The following is an 18,733-nucleotide window of genomic DNA, read 5'->3' as shown; positions in this document are numbered from 1 at the left end:
CATAAGGCAGGCGGGAAGCAAAAAAAGGGGGAGGGATCTTCTTGGAACCTTGTGTCCTGAGGGCAAACAAGATTCCAGTCCTCTCATTCCTGATGATGGAAAGTTCCGCTCACTCTTACTCCCAAGAGGTCCAAGGTGGGACCAGACCTTTATCCTGCCCTTGTTCTTCCTGATGCCCAGTGCAGGTGTGAGAGTCTAGTGGAGGTGAACACCGAGCTTCGCCTGCACATGGAGAAAGCTGATGTGGTGAATAAAGCCCTTCGGGAAGATGTGGAAAAATTGACAGTGGACTGGAGTCGGGCCCGGGACGAATTAATCAGGAAGGAGAGCCAGTGGCGGCTGGAGCAGGAGGTAAGAAGAACAAGGGTGGAATGTGCACTCTGCTGCTGTCTGAGCAGTGCTGGACCTAGGTGGAAACTGCTCAGTCCTTGTTCCAGCCTCTGATTAGCCCTGCCCAAGATACAGCTGTGCCCTGTTTCAGCTTTCTTCCTACTTCTGCCTCGTCTAGGCTTTGCTGACAGGTAGTGTCATGCTCAACTCCTGCAAAAGTGACTATCTCAGGTTTCAAATGGATCTGAAAATTTACTGTTTGCCTTCTTCTGAAGGTCTGCATAGCTAGATGCTAAGAAGGTAGCTGCTGGATTAAATAGAAAACATAGTTATAGGCCCTGGGAAATTTTTCAGTCACAACTACAGACAGTAAATATTTCTTGAACCTTTGCTGGGTGCTGGGTCTGGCTGATTTGCATGTATTAGATCACCTAATTCTCCTGTCTGCCGTAATAACTCCCATTTGCCAGGCAGCCACTGCCTGCTTTTCTGATCTAGCCAAATGGAAGGCTACTTTTCACCCAGGGCCCTTTGACCTCTTGAACCTCACTGCCAACTTTTTATTAAGCCCCTCAATATGACCTGAGTATAGGCACCCATCCATAAGCTATCTCCTCAAAGACCTTCTTCTCTTCACCCTCACCCAGTAGCCATGAGGCATCCAGGACTCTTGTGTTGCTGCAAGGTCCCCTGCCCTTGGGTGTGACTTGGGTTTCTGAACACAGTTCTTCAAGGGCTATTTGAAAGGTGAACATGACCGTCTGCTCAATCTGTGGCGTGAGGTGGTGACCTTCCGACGTCATTTCCTGAAAATGAAGTCAGCTACTGACAGGTCAGTATGGGGATGAGACGAGAGGTTTGTCCTGCTGATCTGGACTTAAGACTGCAGGCTCTGGGAAGAGGCACTGGGGACAGTGGGCATGGGCTAGGAGGGAGATTTACTAGATAGAGATTCTCTCAGACCTGAAAGCCTATGCCTGAGCTCTCTACCTTGGTTCCTTGGAGTCTTCAATCTTCCTTCTTGTGCTCAGAGATCTGACAGAGCTAAAGGCTGAGCACGCCAAGCTTTCAGGGTCCTTGCTGACCTGTTGTCTGCGCTTGACCGTGAGAGCACAGTCTCGTGAATCCAGTGGATCTGGGAGAACAGAGAATGAGCCCGCCCAGCTGCTGCTGCTGGTAGCTAAGACCCAGGCGCTGGAGAAGGAAGCCCACGAAAAGAGCCAGGAATTAATACAGCTGAAGAGTCAAGGGGATCTGGAAAAGGCTGAGCTGCAGGACCGGTGAGGTGACATATGGTCCCAGGAGGACTGTAGTGAGGGAAAGCTGACTCCCCTAGAGAATTGTGGGTGGGCAGAAAAAGATGTCAGGAACACCCTCACCCTGGGAGGGGAAGGGGTCCACTTAGGAACCCAGTGTGTCTGTTGGGGCCTGTTACTGTCCCTCTGGCTACCTTGCAACTCAGTCTCTCTCCTGATAGTTTGTGTTGCTAGCTGTTCTGTCAACAGCAGTCTCCTCTCAGCCATACTCTCCCACACTTCTGTCTAAATGTATGCCAGCCATAGCCTGGAGTGCCTCCCTCCTTCCCTCTGCCTTGCCCTTTAAGGGAGAGTTCACATGTCACCTCTTCTGAGACTTGTCTCACTTTAATATCTTGTAGTCCCATGAGTTTTTTGATCTGCTTATTACAGCACTAATCTCACTGTATCTCTTTAATTACTTTGTTTCCTTGTATCCCTCCCTTCTTTTGGTGGTGATGGTGGGGGTGGGTTAGAAGTGTTTTTGCTGTGCTGGGGTTTGAACTCAGGGCCTTGCATATGCTAGTCAAACATTCTATCATTGAGCTATACCCCACCTTGGCTTTCTTAACTTTTGGATTATAATAAAATGGGATTTTTAAAATAATGAGAGGGGAAGACATGAGCTGAGTGCCACTGACTACCAAGGCAAACTTGGAGTCTTTGATCTGTGTGTCATGGCTAGGGTTCTTCCCTACCTGTTGGTAGTATACATAAATTGGGGACTGTTTCGTTTTCTTTCTGCTTTTAGAAACATTAAGAACAAATCTTACCTTAGTAGGTTTATATCTTTAGTGTTTCATGCCTTATTTCTCATATAATAGATAATTATTGTTTGTTGAATAATACAATATTTCAATAAAAGACAATAGTGATCCCCAGAGGTGGTTTCTAATAAAATTATTGAGGCTTAAAATTTTCTTTTAGCCAGGTGTGGTAGTCATCACTTTTGTTGTTTTTTTTGTTTTCAAGGCAGGGTTTCTCTGGGTAGCCTTGGCTGTCCTGGAACTCACTCTGAGACCAGGCTGGCCTTGAACTCACAGATCTGCCTGTCTTTGTCTCCTGAATTCTGGGATTAAAGGCATGTGCCACCGCTGGCTGTCTGGTAGTTGTCACTTTTAATCCCAGCTCTTTGGAGTTATAAGAAGGCTTGAACTCTATGAGTTCAAGGTCAGCCTGGTCTATACAGCAAATTCTAGGTCAGACAGGGCTATGTAGTGAGAGCCTGCTTCAAAAGTAAATAAATAAATGAGTAAATGAATAAATAAATAAATAAATTATTCTTTGGTAACATTGATTTAAGAAATACTTGTTGGCCAAGTGTCATGGCTCATGCCCATGATCCTATTACTCAGGAGACTGAGGCAGGAAGATTTCTAGTTCAAGGTCATCTTGGACTACATAGAGAATTTCAGGCAAGACTGGGCTATATAGTCAGATGCTGTCACCAAAAAAACAAAAGAAGAAAGAAAGCCATGTGTGTAACACTAGTCACAAAGCCCTGAGGTGTGACAGCTGTTGGTGATTTTGCTTGTCATCATTAGCTGTATTGTTTCCCAAGTCATCTGTCCTTTTTCCCTATCAGAGTCAAAACCTTGGGCTGGAGGGACCTTGGGACTGTCCCCTGTGGTGGCAATTCTGATGTTCTTATTGGCTTCAGGGTGCTTAACTTCACAATCAAGCGAGGCCTGGAAGGGCCTGGGCCAGGGCTTTCCTTCAGCTCTCAGGCCCACAGCCCGCGTTCCAGTCTTGAGATGTGGTAAATCCCTGCATGTGTCTGAGTGGCTTTTGGCTTTCCCTACCAGATCAAGAATATAGAGTCACATGTTATTCAGGGAGTGCAAAGGACTGGGCATCCCCAAGGGATTCTGTGGGCTGCAGTGGGGGTGTCCGTGTGGGGGCTGAGGTGTGCTATTGTGTGGCGCCGTCACCATCCTTGGGCTGTCCAGGGGACAGTGATGTGCTTTCTTTCTTAGAGTGACAGAGCTCTCTGCGTTGCTGACCCAGTCTCAGAAGCAAAATGAAGATTATGAAAAGATGGTAAAGGCTCTAAGAGAAACAATGGAGACGCTGGTATGTGATCCTCTGTGTTGCAAAGGTGCTCAGAGTGGGTTGACAAGTTCCTTGTTCTTTGGGGACAAGTAGTGAATGATGCTATTTAAATGGTCCTTGAGGAAATCCTTCAAAGCTGAAAAGTAAACTTTGGCTGAATCTGAAAATTTCTTAACTCATTCATCTGTTCAGTAAAATAATAACTGTCCACTCTCCTGACTATATTCCCAGAGAAATTACAATGACATTTATATATATATATATATATGTCATTGTAATTCATATATATATATGAAATGTGTCCTTGTCTGAGAGAGAAGACTTGTCATAGTGAATTTGGGGCCTGTGTGAGCCACATGAGACACTAAGGAAAGCTAAAGGGGTGGGAATGAGCATGGTATCAGAGAAGGGTTCTGTGGAGGGATTAAAAACCAATTTACATGGGGGACAACTGAGGAGCATGGCAGTGTTTAGCCTGGAGCAGAAAGAATGTGAGGAAGATAGGCTTGCTGCCTTTACATCTCTGACAGTGGAGTTGATGGGGAAAGCCAGTTGACCAGTTTAATGTTTTCCAGGGTAGAGCCATCACCAGCAGTAGAAGCTACAGATAAAGTAGTAGGTTTTGACTTGAGCTAGAGCTGTCACTTGAACAGTGTGTGTCTTACGAAAGAGTGTCTTATGAAAGAGAAAGATTGTTCTCACCATCTTAAACACCTGTCAGGGGTGTCACAGAAGTGATTTTCCAAGATAGGATGCCAAAATCCCTGGCTGATTCCATGTTTCCTTTCTTCTTAACACATTTTTCTGGTCATAGACTTTTGGCAGCTCCAGAACCCTATCCACATGTTCTCCTAGTCTCATCTGTGTTGGAGTCCACTAGGAAGCAAACTTGTTTGTGCCCCTTTAATTCCTTTCTGTCAGGAATTTGCCAATGCAGACATCCACAGGGCTCAAGTAAATTAAAACGAGTCACATTGAATTGCAAAGAATTCTGGTTTTCCAGGGCCATCAGTGTTCACTGCTGATAGAACAAAGAACTTTAATCTAGGCAGTCATTTAGGTTTTTAACCATTTTATTCTTAGCCTTTTATTCCTATATTACATTGTTTTCAGACTCCTTGGGAGAGTATGGTTGACAGAATAAACAGAATATGTCTTTGAATGACTTGGGGACAAGAGTTTGGCTCTTAGGTTCTATTCTGTCCTTTTACTAGGAGACAAACCATGCAGAGTTAATGGAACATGAGGTGTCTCTCAGTAGGAATGCTCAAGAGGAAATGTTGTCTCTACAGCATGTGATCAAGGATATAGCTCAGGTGCTGGTAAGCCTCTTGTCCTGTAACTGGACAGTGTCCCCTCTTCTTCATATCCTCTTAGTGGCCTTGATTTCTAGACTGAGGTTTGGGCTAAGGGTCATGTAAGGATAAGTTCTCTCGGTGAACTTAAAGAGGTGTAGGTTAGCATTCATGTCCTAGCACTGTGTAGTGGATGGGTCTATCCTGTTGCTTGTTATGGTTCTCAGCATAGGCTGAATTCTGTCTTTGTCATTACAAAAGCATTTTCTTCCCCTTCCCCCTCACTTACTGCCCCAGAGAGAATTCTAGCCTTGGTGCTAACTATTCTTAGATGACCAAACATGAAGAATTGAAGGGACCGGTCAATTTTTGCTCTTAGGTTTCCATCCTTGGCCCTAGCCCAGAGATAGGACTTGTAAAAGGAACCTTGGTTCCTCTGTTCTGTGGTGCAAGTCTCTCCATGACACTCGGTTGCATTTCAGGCCTCAGTGGAAGAAGAGGACACTGTGACCCACAGCTCAGACCATGAGAGCTCATTACAGTTGGACTGTAGTGGCTTCTCCCCATTTGATCCCCAGAACCCAGACAAGGCTCTTACTCTGGTGCGTTCAGTGTTGACTCGGAGACAGCAGGCTGTGCAGGTGAGAAGCCCCAGAGCTGCTTAGAGGCGGACTCCTGCCTACCAGTTCCCAAATAACCGACTTGGAGGCTTAATATTATAAATGCTTGGGCAATACCTCAGGCTTGTTACTAGCTAATTCTCACATTTAAATTAAGCCATGTTTCCTATCTATCTACGTCTGCCACATGGCTTGGCACCTTTTCTCAGTAGAGCATGCCCACCTTGCTTCTCTCTGTCTCTGCTGGCCACTCCTGACTCTGCCCTGATTCCCAGCATTCTCAGTTTTGCTCTCCCACCTAACCTTTCTTGCCCAGCTATGGGCCAGTCAGCTCCTTTATTAAACCAATCACAACAACATATTCACACAGTGTAAAGGAACATTCCACAGCTGCTCCTCAGCCATAGACACATATCTCTAGTCTGGAGTAACCCTTTCAGCTGGCTAGTCATAATGTATCCAGTTGCACATTAGCTTCTCTATTTGCCCAGTGGTGCTGTGGCTCACAGGTGTTTATATTCTCCACACCAACTGCATGTATGTGCAACACTAAGCAGAGTCCTGGGAGAGTGTAAAAGTTCCCCAACTCCAAGTGACACTTACTGTCCCCTATGCCACCATGTTTGAAGGTGTTGGATTCCAGGACTCCAGGGCCACAGAGCCCAGTGATCCCTGATTCTTTGACGTCTCCATTGGCCACATTTCTGTTCTTGCCGACTGTTGTTACACCTGTCCCCATCCCCTTGCCTTGGAGTCATCCCTTTGTTTGTGGCTCCTTGTTCTTCATCCTGTTCTATGGATCTCCTCCCACAGGACCTCAGGCAGCAGCTTTCAGGCTGCCAGGAGGCTATGAGCTTCTTGCAGCAGCAGCACCGTCAGTGGGAGGAGGAGGGTGAAGCCCTGAGAGAAAGGCTACACAAGCTCACTGGGGAGCGGGATGCTCTGGCAGGGCAGACTGTGGACCTTCAGGGAGAGGTGGACTCTCTCAGCAAGTGAGTGGACAGGCTGCTTGTCCCTCCCTTTCATGCTTGGTTTTTGTTTTTGTTTCTGTTTTAAAGGAAAGCAAAGCCTTCAAAACTTTATTTTACTCCATGTTTTGTTTTACTTAATGGTTTTGCAGCTACATTCTCAGTTCTCCAGTGTCTGCTTCTAGTCCTCATTTAGCCACTTACCGTCACTGTCCTGTTTTTGATTGGTTCTTCCTGTTGTCACTGGACTCATGGATGCTTAAGGCTGCTTTGGTTTTCTATTTCCTGTGGGAAAACCCTTTGGTCTTTAGGATCAAATAATAAATGGTTTTCTGCTTGAAAAAAGTTATGTATATATATTTGAAAAGAAACAAGCTTCTCTCATGTTTTGCCCTACAAGGTCTTTTTCCACTAGGGTCTTTTGTCCCCAGGTCTGTCCCCCAGACCTCTGTCTGTATTTCAGGGAGCGAGAGCTGCTGCAGAAGGCCAGGGGAGAGCTGCAGGAGCAGCTGGAGGTGCTGGAGCAGGAAGCATGGCGACTCCGAAGAGTGAACATGGAGCTGCAGCTGCAGGGGGACTCTGCTCAGGGGGAGAAGCAGGAGCAGCAGGAGGAGCTGCACATGGCCGTCCGTGAGAGGGAGCTTCTGTAAGTGTGACCAACCTCTGTCACCAGGGTCCACACCTTCCCCACCCCACTCCTCTCTCTTAGGAAGTGGAGTGTGTAAAACCTGCGTGTGCTTCACACTGCTTACTGCGTCTTCCTTTGCAGAAAGATGAGTTAGAAAGTCCATCTAGACATTGTCGAGTTTCTATAGAGATGTGGGACTGTGAGGGCTACAAAAAACTGATCATGATCTCAAGGAGCTTGAAACCTAATAAGTAATGTGACAAGCAAACAGCTGTGACGTGAAGCTTGAAGAAATACAGCCTCACTAGAGTTCAAGCTTGGTGGTTTGGAAGCGTAGGAGCAATAGTTACTATTCAGAACCAGGGGCGACTTTATGGAGATGGGGCCTTGACATGTAGGAAAAGGGACCAAGGGACAGAATAGCAAAGAAAAGGAATTGGGAGTTTGTGGCATGTTCTGAGTTAGCTGTCTGAGAAAAGACAAAACCACTGGGAAATGATAGGAAATTCACTGGTCAGGAAGGGAAATCCAGGGTCAGTGCCCTCTGGGAAATGATAGGAAATTCACTGATCAAGAAGGGAAATCCAGGGTCAGTGCCCCCAGCTAATCTGTGAGGTCCACTGGTAATGCTACAGAAAGGAACTGTAGAGCAGGACGAAGGTTTGGTGCAGGTTTTTGCTTTGCCACCAGAATGGATTAGTCTCTTGGCAAAAGGGAGATGACATTTGAAGAGTTATTGGCAAGATGTGGCAGTACTTCATAAAATGCTAGCATAGGGCTGTCAAGATGGTGCAATGTGAGTTCAATCCACCAACTCCCATGGATTGTCCTCTGATCTCCATGTGAGTATTGTAGTTCCCTCCCCACATACAAATAAATGTAATTATTTGTTTGTTTGTTTGAGACAGGGTCTCACTCTGTAGTCCCAGCTCACCATGAACCCACAATGCCAGCAGAGCCCTGGTGACAGCTCTTCACTTGGTATAGTCCCCTCCTCTGTGCCTTATTCCTTGCACCTAGTAAACAGTAGAAGCTTAAGGAATCTGCCAAGAGGTAGGGCCATGCTGCATGTCCTGCACTGAGGGCATAGCAGAAGATCCACACAGATACATATGTGTTTAAAATTTAATCTATCTGACTCAACAATATAGTTAGATAAGTCAAAAGCCAAAGCTGTTTAAAAAGATACCAGGGTATATTGGCTCACATCTGCAATCCCAATACTTGGGAGACAGAGGCAAGAAGATTGCTGTGAGTTCAAAGCCAGCTTAGACTGCAGAGCAAGACCCTGTCACAATAAACAACAGAAAACCCATCTATTTAAAAAGGTGCACACAGGGAAGTCTCCCTCATCTTTTCTCGATCTGTCCTATTTTCCTTCCGTTGGTAACCATTTCAGTTAATTTTGTATTTATTTTTCCAGTCCACTTCATGGAAATATTCTGCTTTCTCTCACTTTTTGGCATGAAAGGCAGTACACTAACATGCTGTTATGCTCTTTCCTTTTTTCACTTGCTCTGTCTTAGAGAGCTTTCCTTACTAGTTTTTAGAAATGAATTCCACATTTTTTTTTTAAATAGAAAAAAAATTAGATTCTTGTCTCCTGTTGGGATGTGGTCACTCCCAAACACTTCCCTTAGCTCCCCCTCCTTCCCTTCTTAGTCAGGAGATGCTGGTGAGCCTGGAAGCTAAACAGTCAGAATCACTAAGTGAGCTGATGACTCTTCGAGAAGCCCTGGAGTCCAGTCGCCTGGAAGGGGAGCTACTGAGGCAAGAGCAAGTGGAGGTGACGGCAGCCTGGGCCAGGGTATGTGGGCCTTCTCACTCGGAAAGCTGTGTTCCCAGGAAAGGGGCTCGATGGCTCACTCTTCACCCTTCCGACTTCAAGCCTTTCTCTTCAATCACTAGTCTGCTTCTGGGTCCTTTCCTTCCCAACATGCGCTCTACACTGAAATTCAGTTCACTCTCTAAAGTATAAATCTGGCTGTTAGTCTCTCAAAGTTGCCCCATAGAGGTGGCTCAGCAGTTAAGAGTGTGTACTGCTCTTGCAGAGGCCCCAGGTTCACTTCCCAGCACCCACATCAGATGGCCAACAACAGCCTGTAACTCTGGGAGAATCTGACGTCCTCTTCTGAACTTCATGGGCACAGCACTCATATTTGTACATTTATTCGAGAAAAGAGACGCAGACACATATATACACAGGATTTAAAAATAAAAGCCTTTAGAAGAAAATTCAGTGGCTTCTCAACTCTGGTACCATATTCAACACCCTTTGCCATCTGCCTCAGACACTCTCTGGGCTGGCCTTCCCAGGCCCACCACACGCCAGGTGTCCTTTGCTCTCCCCACAAAGGTCAGCTGCGTTCTCAGGTTGTCTTCCTTCTTGACTCTAATACATTGTATACTCTTTTCTTTCACCTTGACTCCCAAGAACCATCTCCCTCTCAGTATTCATTGTTCCAAGCATTTTCTCCTCTCCCAAACTAAACTGATGCCTTCTTTGAGTTTTCAGTTGTGTTTACAGTTTCTATACTGTTGTGACAATTGTAGTTTGCACATCTTTCTGTGTTTCTATTCTGTGAGCACATTTCTCATGAATGAATGAACGAGTGAGTGAGTGAATGAATGAATGAATGAATGAATGATAGAAAACCTTAGAATGGAAGGGAAGAGATGGAATGATATTTTATAAATAAAAGCAGGTTTTGGGAGTGTTTACTGATCCATGAAAACTCAAAGCAGGAAACACTAACTTTTGTTTTTAGGCAGAACAGTCCATTGCAGAGTTGTCAGCTTCCGAGAACAGCTTGAAGGCAGAGGTAGCCGATCTTAGAGCTGCAGCTGTCAAGCTTGGGGCCTTAAACGAGGCTTTGGCTTTAGATAAAGTTGGGCTGAACCAGCAGCTTCTCCAGGTGAGCAAAGATTTGATTTCCAGGAGGGGCTGGACCTTATCTGAGGATTAGCCCTTGGCAGACAAAGCTGATGCCTTAATGGGGTGGGGAGTCCTTAGAGGATTAGGCAAAGGCAGGTGAGCTCCAGAATGTGGCTGAAATGAGCAAGAGGGACCTCTACAGTGCAGAGGAGAACAAAGGATTAGACTCAAGCACTATAGATAGCCCTCCTCTGTACCTGCCGCTGAGCCTTTGATAGGACAAGGGAAGGGTCCATGTCCCTGGAAGCAAGACTTAAGTGTTTAATCCTATTGGGTGTGGCAGATCTGCTGACTAGCCCACGTGCCCTCAAAATCACCTGTTGGTTAAAAATTTAACCTGTCATTTTTAGTAGGAAAAACTTCTTGCTTCCCGCTTTCCTGAGACCCAGAAATGTCATTAGTCTGGGTGTCCTGTTTGTTTTTTTTTTTTTTTTTTTTGAGACAGTGTTTCATGCTACCTAGGCTGTCCTGATCCTCCATCACTTCCCAAGTGCTTGCACCACCACTAGTGTTATTCTGAGCTCTTTGGAAGCAAGATTTTGCCTTTTTATCTCTATCCCAGCATCAGGCCCATCTGGTGCCCAGAATATAAACACCAGATCAAATGGACGGGTCTCTTCTCTTCAAAGCACTGTTTTGTTCAGCTGTAGGGAGGGTTCCAGTCACAGCACTTCAGCAGCATAGGGGAACTATACCCATTTACCTTTGATGCCTGCATTCCCTTCCCTTTGTGGCCAGTAGTTGGAGCAGGAGAACCAGTCTGTGTGCAGCAGAGCGGAGGCGGCCGAGCATTTGAGAAGTGCTTTGCAGGTGGACCTGGCAGAGGCAGAGAGGCACAGGGAAGCCCTGTGGGAGAAGAATACTCAGCTGCAGACTCAGCTGCAGAAGGCAGAGGAGTCAGGAGCTGAGCTGCAGGCAGAACTAAAGAGCATCCGAGAAGAAAAGGAAGAACTTAAAGAGAAACTAAGTGAGGTGAGAAGAGAATTTGCTGTGGTCACTTGCAGTGTAATGCATGCTTACGGTAAGCAGAAAGGACTCAGAGAGTGACTCAGTGTGAGTGAGGTATCTGCCCACTGTTTTAAGGAATTTCCCCGACTCCCTATTCCTACATGATTTCCCCTGAATTCTTAGCTAGCACTGCATAATTAGTTCAAACATCTACAGTTCTCTCATGCCATAATTATTTGTTTGATATCCTTGAAGGCCAGCCTATGTTGTTTACTTATTTATTTTGGTCTTTTGAGACAGTGTCTAACTCTGTCACCCTGGCTGGCCTGGAATTTCTTATGTAGACCAGGCTGGCCTCAAACTTGCAGTGTTCCACCTGTTCTGCCTCCTGAGATTATTAGCTACCATGTCCAGCTAAGGCTGTGTATATCTGTCTTTCTGTTTGTTTGTTTGAGACAGGGTGTATTTGTGGATTTTTATTGTTTTGTTTAACTCACAACATGAGGAGGTATGGCCATTTATAGTGGGAAAAGCATGGCAGCAGATGTCTATGTGGTAGCCAGGATTTGTGGCAGCTGCTTGCTTGCCTCTTAGCCACCAGAAGGCAGAGAAAGGGGAATGAAGTGTTCTGCTGGGCTTTCTCCTGTTGTCCTTTTAATTGAATCTGAGACTCCAGCGCATGTGATAGTACCATTCATATTCAAGTGGTTTTCCCTCCTCCATTAACATCCTCACAGACATATCCAGAAGTGTGTCTCCTAAGTGATTCTAAATCACCAAGCTGACAATAAAGCTTAATCTTGGCAATCTTGCTTTTCCCTACCAAACCTCTCATTGCCTTAATACTTGAACATAATCCATTCTTAGAGTCCCTTCTCAAGTGTTAGTCACTTTCTCATGTGTATATGGGTCCTGTTGTCCCTAGGACAGTATCTCACTCATAGGAGAGCATTCTTTCTGGCCTGGGGCCTCCTGATTGATGAAGGAAATAAATAAATGCCTATTATTTCTGAGTCATTTCAGTGCTCATGGTGCTGAGTCTAGACTCTCTGAAGACCCCTTGGTCCTGACACGTTGTTAGCAGCCCTGGGCATCTGCCTCACTCTGTATCTCATCAGTTTCTTTTCCTCAGGCACATCACCAGCAAGAAGCAGCCACAGCTCAGCTAGAGCAGCTGCATCAGGACACTGAGCGACAGCAAGAAACACTTGCCAGAGCAGTCCAAGAGAAGGAGACCCTAGTACGGGAGAGGGCGACTCTCGAGGTTCGCCTGCAGGCTGTGGAGCGGGACCGACAGGACCTCACTGAACAAGTTCTGGGGCTCAGGTAGGGTCCACACTTAACTCTACCAAGCACCCAGAGCTTTGCAAGGCTAAGCTGAGCTCCCTGTCCTGAGTGCATGATCTGTAAATGAATTGTAGACAAGTAATTAATTGCTTGATGGATTAGAATACTTCCTGATTCCCAAATCTCAGGTCAGCCAAGGAACAACTGGAGAGCAATCTCTTTGAGACCCAACAGCAAAATTCTGTGATAGAGGTCACTAAGGGGCAGCTGGAGATCCAGGTTCAAACTATTACTCAAGCCAAGGAAGTAATTCAAGGTGAGAGCCCACCAGGGTGGGCACGCTGCATTCCATGGCAATGTTCACAGCCAAGAGGGCAATGGGAAGCTTTCCTCATCCAGACTTGGGTCCTCTGAGATGGAAGCTGCTCATGAGGGGGGTGGGCCGGGAAAATATTATTAGGTAAAGGGAGTGGCGTGGAGCAGAGGCTCAGAGTGGATCTTGCCTGACATCTTAGGGGAAGTGAAGTGCCTGAAACTGGAACTGGATGCTGAGAGGAGCCGGGCTGAGCAGGAGCGGGATGCAGTAGCCAGGCAGCTAGCCCAAGCTGAACAAGAGGGGCAGGCAGCTCTGGAGCAGCAGAAGGTGGCCCATGAGGAGGAGTTGAACAGGCTCCAAGAGAAATGGGTAGGTAGCGGCTGCCCATTGGGGAATAGGAGAGGCGACACGGCATCCCTTTAGTGAATCTGCCACCTGCCGCTGTTGGTCCAGTTATTACTGCTTAGAAAAATGAAATTTGATCACCAGGGTATAAAATCCAGTTTAATAATCCTCAATCATAGGTGTGGACTTTGGGAGCCCATTCCACATAGAGGAATACTCCCTGAGCCAAGACACACGGGTGGGCCTAGGCCCTATCTCAAAGGATATGATAGACTCTGATGACACCCTATGAAAAGCCTCACTATCCAGGGGGAGCAAAAAGGATATGTGATATGTAGGGTTTTAGTTGGGGGGGTGGTAGGGGAGGACGGGAGGGAGAAGGGAACTGGGATTGTCATTTAAAACAATCTTGTTTCTAATTCAAATAAAAAAAAAATCTGCAAAAAAAAAAATAACCAAAAAATAATAATAATCCTCAATCCCAGAATGCATGTCTCTGTTTCTACTTCAGCCTCTGTTTTCTGAGATAGGATACCTCCTTGTGGCCTAGTGGGCCTCAGAGTTGAACAGCTTCTAGCTATTAAATAAGTTACCATATGAAAAAATACAAAGACTAGTTCTTGGCATAGTATGAGCTCTTCATTTGTAAGCTCTCTCTCTCTCTCTCTCTCTCTCTCTCTCTCTCTCTCTCTGTGTGTGTGTGTGTGTGTGTGTGTGTTGCTTGTTTGCTTGCTTGGTATATATAAAGAATTAAGTGTGGTTCCTGGAAGCAGCCATGGCAGAGCACAACTATAATCCCAGCATTTAGAACCAGAAAGCCTGTGGGTTCAAGGCTACCTGTTTTACAAAGGGATCCACACAAAGAGATGTCAAGAACTGATGGCGTACACCTTTAATCCCAGACTGGGGAGGCAGAGGCAGGCAAATCTCTGTGAGTTCAGTGACAACCTGCTCTACTTAGTGAGTTCCAGTCCAGGATTACCTAGTGAGACCCTCTCTAAAAATTTATTTAAATTAAAAAAAAAAAAAAGTTTGGGGCTGGAGAGATGGCTCAGAGATTAAGAGCACTGACTGCTCTTCCAGAGGTCCTGAGTTCAATTCCCAGCAATCACTGGGTGGCTCACAACCATCCATTATGAGATCTGGTACCCTCTTCTGATGTGCAGATACACATGGAAGCAGATTGTTGTATACATAATAAATAAATAAAATCTTTAAAAAAAAAGTTGTAAGAGAGCAGTCTACCTTTTAATCATCAGGGAGATTGTAAAGCTAGGCAATCAGAAGATGGGATTACCTGAGTGTGTGGAGAGGAAAAGAGAAGGGACCACCATGATCCAGGTGTGGCCATGGCAGTCACTCCTTCCAGGGAAACTGAAGCCATTAGCTCATCAATCAGAAAGTTTGAAATAGTTTTTACTTTGGGCTTGTCAGTGGGCATTACCCCTGACTCTTAGAGGGATGCAGCCACTGTCATCTCAGCACATAATTCTAAAAGTGGGCAAACTTTTGGCTACTATCTTGCCAACAAACCCACCTTAAAACAATAAATAATCAAGGGGCTAGAGAGATTAGTGCTTAAGAGAGTACAGCTCTCAAGAAGGCCCTGGCGGGCTCCTAGCACCCACTTCAGGTGATTCACAGTTGCCTGTAAAGCCAGCTTTAGAGGTCCTGAAGTCTTTCTCTGACCTCTGTGCACATATATACATACATACATACATACATACATACATACATACATACATACATACGTGGCATACATATACATAAATAAAAATAAATATTTAAAAACAACCAATAATCAAAAGCCATACATGATACTTAGTGTGTGCCTATAATCCAGAACCCAGGAGGCAGGTGCTATTCTTTCAGAGGACCCATGCTTGGTTCCCTGCACCCATGTTAGGTAGTTCATGACTGTAGTACGATAAGTAAAAGACCCAGAGACAGATATGGAGTTCAAACTTCAAGCTGAAGAACAGAAAACTAAAAGAGCCAGCCACTAGCTCTCACTCCCTCAGACTGAAAGGTGATCCTGGCTCCACCAAACCTCTGGCTAGCTGCCTCTCCTCAGCGTAGCTGGAGAATCCTGAGACTTAATGTCTTCCTATCCTCAATGTGGCTGGAGAATGAATGCCAGCTCTGAGACCCTGGCCCTGGTGTGTGATACCAGGTGCTGAGATCACCTTTGTGTGAGCTATTTCTCTTTAGGACTGGATCAATTTCGAGGAGCTCAGTGTGACCTTGAACTAACAGATCTGTCTACCTCTACCTCCCAAGTGGTGGGATTAAAGGTGTGTACCACCACCACCCGATCACTATGGCTTGTGGCTGACTGCTGTCTGAATCCTCAGGCAAGCTTTAATAAATCATAAATAATATGTCACCACACTTCCCCTTTTTCATCTGCAACTCCAGCTGCAGGGTGTCCTGTATGCCCTTCTGAATCCCACCAGTTCCTGCAAGATGAAGCCAGTTAAAAATTCCAAGGAGGAGGAAGGGGCTCCTAAGGCCCAACTTCTAGTTAAGGAATTATTAGCACTTGATGGCTTTTGAAAATCGGTTCTCCTTCCAGTATAGGTTCAGGGGATGGGACTCAGGTCCTCAAGCTGATGCAGCAAGTGAACCAAAGTATTCTGGTTATAGTCTAACCAGAAGTGATGGATTATTCCTGTTTTGACATCACAGAATTAGCTCTCTTGTGGCCATACATTCATATGGAGCAAACAGCTTAATTTTGTTTTAGGTTTCTTTAAACAATTGTCACCATTAATCTTTCACATGTGTTTACAGTTGGCTTTTTGAACCTGAATGTAAGGTTTGTCATTTACAATGATCCTGTGGTTAGCATCTGTACTACTGTTCTTTGTTTGTTTGTTTGTTTTATCGACAGGGTCTCTCTGTGTAATAGCTCCGCCTGTCCTGGAACTCGCTCTGTAGACCAGGTTTGCCTCTAACTCACAAAAATCCATCTTTTCTGCCTCCCAAGCACTGGGATTAAAGGTGTGCGCCACCACTGCCTGGCCTAAACATCATTTTTAAAAAAATAAATCTCACTTGACTCTTAAGTTTTAATGAGACAGATAAGGCAGGGATTGTTGAGCCTTTCATCAGAAATGATTGCCAGGCTGAGAGCAGTGCCTAAGGCACAGTGAGGCAGTGGAGAGATTCGCACTCCAAACAACTCTCTGGTCTCCTCTGCTCATGCACTGGTTCTAACAGTATGGTTTCCTCCACATGGTCAGGAGAAAGAGCGCTCCTTGCTTCAGCAGGAGCTGGAGAAGGCCCTGGAGACCCTGGAAAGGGAGAGAACGGAGCTGGAAGTAAGGCTGAGAGAGCAACAGACAGAAACTGAAGCCCTCCGTGCACAGAGGGAAGAGGAGCGAACCCATGCTGACAGCACCCTGTACCAAGTAAGTGGACCCTTGTGACCTTTGATTCCCCCTGGCTTACCACTTTTCATTCTAACAGCAAGGCTCAAGTGGGGCTTCCAGAAGAGTGTGTAGCTACCACTTTGCTGCTTGCAGGTGGGCTAATACGCAGTTAGCTGCAGCAGGCAGTATGTCATACTTCCTGAGGGAGGGCCAACATTTACCACATCCTGTCAGCTTGCAAACCAGTGGCAATCTTTGCACTTCCTGGTTCTAAGTTAATGGTCTTAGACGTTCCTTTGCCCTCAGCCTTCATCCTATTTGTTGGAAGAACTTGGAGCAAATGTGCTTATGGCCTCCCGGGTTAGCATGATAACCCAGAGCCGTGAAGCCCTTGCCCTTCCTGCCTTTCCACAGATGCAACTAGAAACAGAGAAGGAGAGAGTCTCCCTCCTGGAAACCCTGCTGCAGACTCAGAAGGAGTTGGCAGATGCTACACAGCAGTTGGAAAGGCTGAGGAAGGACATGAAGATTCAGAAGTTACAGGAACAGGTATGCAAGGCGCTCCTGGGCCTGGTCCTCCTGCCTCCTCCCAAACGCCAGAGTTACAGGCATGGACCACAACACCCAGTTTTATGTATTGTTAACCATCAAACCTCAAGGCTTCATGAATGCTGGCAGGAGGCTGTTCTTAATTACTTTATTTATTTGTTCTGTGTGTATATGTACATGCATGTGCACGTGGCATGAAACGCATATGGAATTCAACTCGTGGGAGTTGGTTCTTTCCTTCCACTGTGTAGGACCCTGGAATTGACAGCAAGCACCTTTACCCACTGAGGATAGTTTTTGAAGGACAAATAGGATTTCACTGTCATAGGGCCCTGTAGCAGACAGAATGAGGCTTGGGAAATTCAAGGACAAAAAGAGGTGCATGGCTCTGGTGTGATAAACTTGGGGGTGGTACAGGAGAGGGGGAGAGGATGGGGGTGGTACAGAGAGAGAGGAGAGGATGGGGTGGTACAGGAGAGAGAGGAGAGGATGGGGGTGGTACAGGAGAGAGAGGAGAGGATGGGGTGGTACAGGAGAGAGGGGAGAGGATGGGGGTGGTACAGGAGAGAGGGGAGAGGATGAGGGTGGTACAGGAGAGAGAGGGGAGAGGATGAGGGTGGTACAGAGAGAGAGGAGAGGATGGGGTGGTACAGAGAGAGGGGAGAGGATGGGGGTGGTACAGGAGAGAGAGGGGAGAGGATGAGGGTGGTACAGAGAGAGAGGAGAGGATGGGGTGGTACAGAGAGAGGGGAGAGGATGGGGTGGTACAGAGAGAGGGGAGAGGATGGGGGTGGTACAGGAGAGAGAGGGGAGAGGATGAGGGTGGTACAGAGAGAGAGGAGAGGATGGGGTGGTACAGAGAGAGGGGAGAGGATGGGGGTGGTACAGGAGAGAGAGGAGAGGATGGGGTGGTACAGGAGAGAGGGGAGAGGATGGGGGTGGTGCAGGAGAGAGAGAGGAGAGGATGAGGGTGGTACAGGAGAGAGAGGAGAGGATGGGGTGGTACAGGAGAGAGGGGAGAGGATGGGGTGGTACAGGAGAGAGGGGAGAGGATGGGTGGTACATGGGGTGGTACAGAGAGAGAGGAGAGGATGGGGTGGTACAGGAGAGAGAGGAGAGGATGGGGGTGGTACAGGAGAGAGAGGAGAGGATGGGGGTGGTGCAGGAGAGAGAGAGGAGAGGATGAGGGTGGTACAGGAGAGAGAGGAGAGGATGGGGTGGTACAGGAGAGAGGGGAGAGGATGGGGTGATACAGGAGAGAGGGGAGAGGATGGGGGTGGTACAGGAGAGAGGGGAGAGGATGGGGGTGGTACAGAGAGGGGAGAGGATGGGGTGGTACAGGAGAGAGAGGAGAGGATGGGGTGATACAGGAGAGAGAGGAGAGGATGGGGGTGGTACTGGAGAGAGAGGAGAGGATGAAAGGAGACCTTTTTAGCTATAGTAGGAGCTTGGGTTTTGTTTTGAGGCCAATGAAAAATGGTGAATGATATTTTAAGAGTAGGAGAACATGGGGGGCTGGAGAGATGCCTCAGTATTTAAGAGCACTCCTCTTTCAGAGGACCTGGGTTCAATTTCTGGCACCCATAAGGCAGCTCACAATTGTCTGTAATTCCAATTCCAGGGGACCTGACACCATGGCAAAGCACCAATGCATATAAAATAAAATTAATAAATTAAAAAAAGAGTAGGAGAACACATTATTTTTTTAAAAGGCTTATTTATTTTTAATAAATAAATGTTATGTGTGAGTTTTTTGCCTACTTGTATGTATATATACCATATGTGTGCCTG

General features: G+C 46.5%; 1 protein-coding gene across 8 annotated transcripts in view; it reads left to right on the top strand.

Annotated features, from left to right (window-relative positions):
- Cep250 (centrosomal protein 250) overlaps nt 1-18,733 on the top strand; it is a 48,461-nt gene that overhangs the window by 11,123 nt on the left and 18,605 nt on the right. For 3 of the 8 annotated variants that reach the window (XR_003486466.2, XM_027421348.2, XM_027421349.2), the window contains exons 5-20: nt 186-351; nt 1,056-1,162; nt 1,362-1,610; nt 3,602-3,698; nt 4,892-4,999; nt 5,455-5,613; nt 6,406-6,584; nt 7,024-7,206; nt 8,851-8,995; nt 9,957-10,103; nt 10,865-11,095; nt 12,204-12,397; nt 12,547-12,674; nt 12,874-13,043; nt 16,265-16,432; nt 16,808-16,942. Coding sequence is in view for 7 of the 8 variants with exons in the window: in XM_027421348.2 (XP_027277149.1) it covers nt 186-351; nt 1,056-1,162; nt 1,362-1,610; nt 3,602-3,698; nt 4,892-4,999; nt 5,455-5,613; nt 6,406-6,584; nt 7,024-7,206; nt 8,851-8,995; nt 9,957-10,103; nt 10,865-11,095; nt 12,204-12,397; nt 12,547-12,674; nt 12,874-13,043; nt 16,265-16,432; nt 16,808-16,942 (2,566 nt within the window). In the remaining variant the exon portion in view is untranslated. Of the gene's footprint in view, nt 1-180; nt 352-1,055; nt 1,163-1,361; nt 1,611-2,826; nt 3,385-3,601; nt 3,699-4,891; nt 5,000-5,454; nt 5,614-6,405; nt 6,585-7,023; nt 7,207-8,850; nt 8,996-9,956; nt 10,104-10,864; nt 11,096-12,203; nt 12,398-12,546; nt 12,675-12,873; nt 13,044-16,264; nt 16,433-16,807; nt 16,943-18,733 lie in introns of those variants that run through there. The other 5 variants (XM_035447090.1, XM_027421350.2, XM_035447089.1 and 2 more) reach the window with 5 other exon arrangements.

Source organism: Cricetulus griseus, chromosome 6, assembly GCF_003668045.3.
Source record: "Cricetulus griseus strain 17A/GY chromosome 6, alternate assembly CriGri-PICRH-1.0, whole genome shotgun sequence".
In the NCBI taxonomy this organism is placed as follows: Eukaryota; Metazoa; Chordata; class Mammalia; order Rodentia; family Cricetidae; genus Cricetulus; species Cricetulus griseus.
The sequence above is the reverse complement of the archived record's forward strand: the minus strand, read 5'-3'. Positions and strand labels throughout refer to the sequence as shown.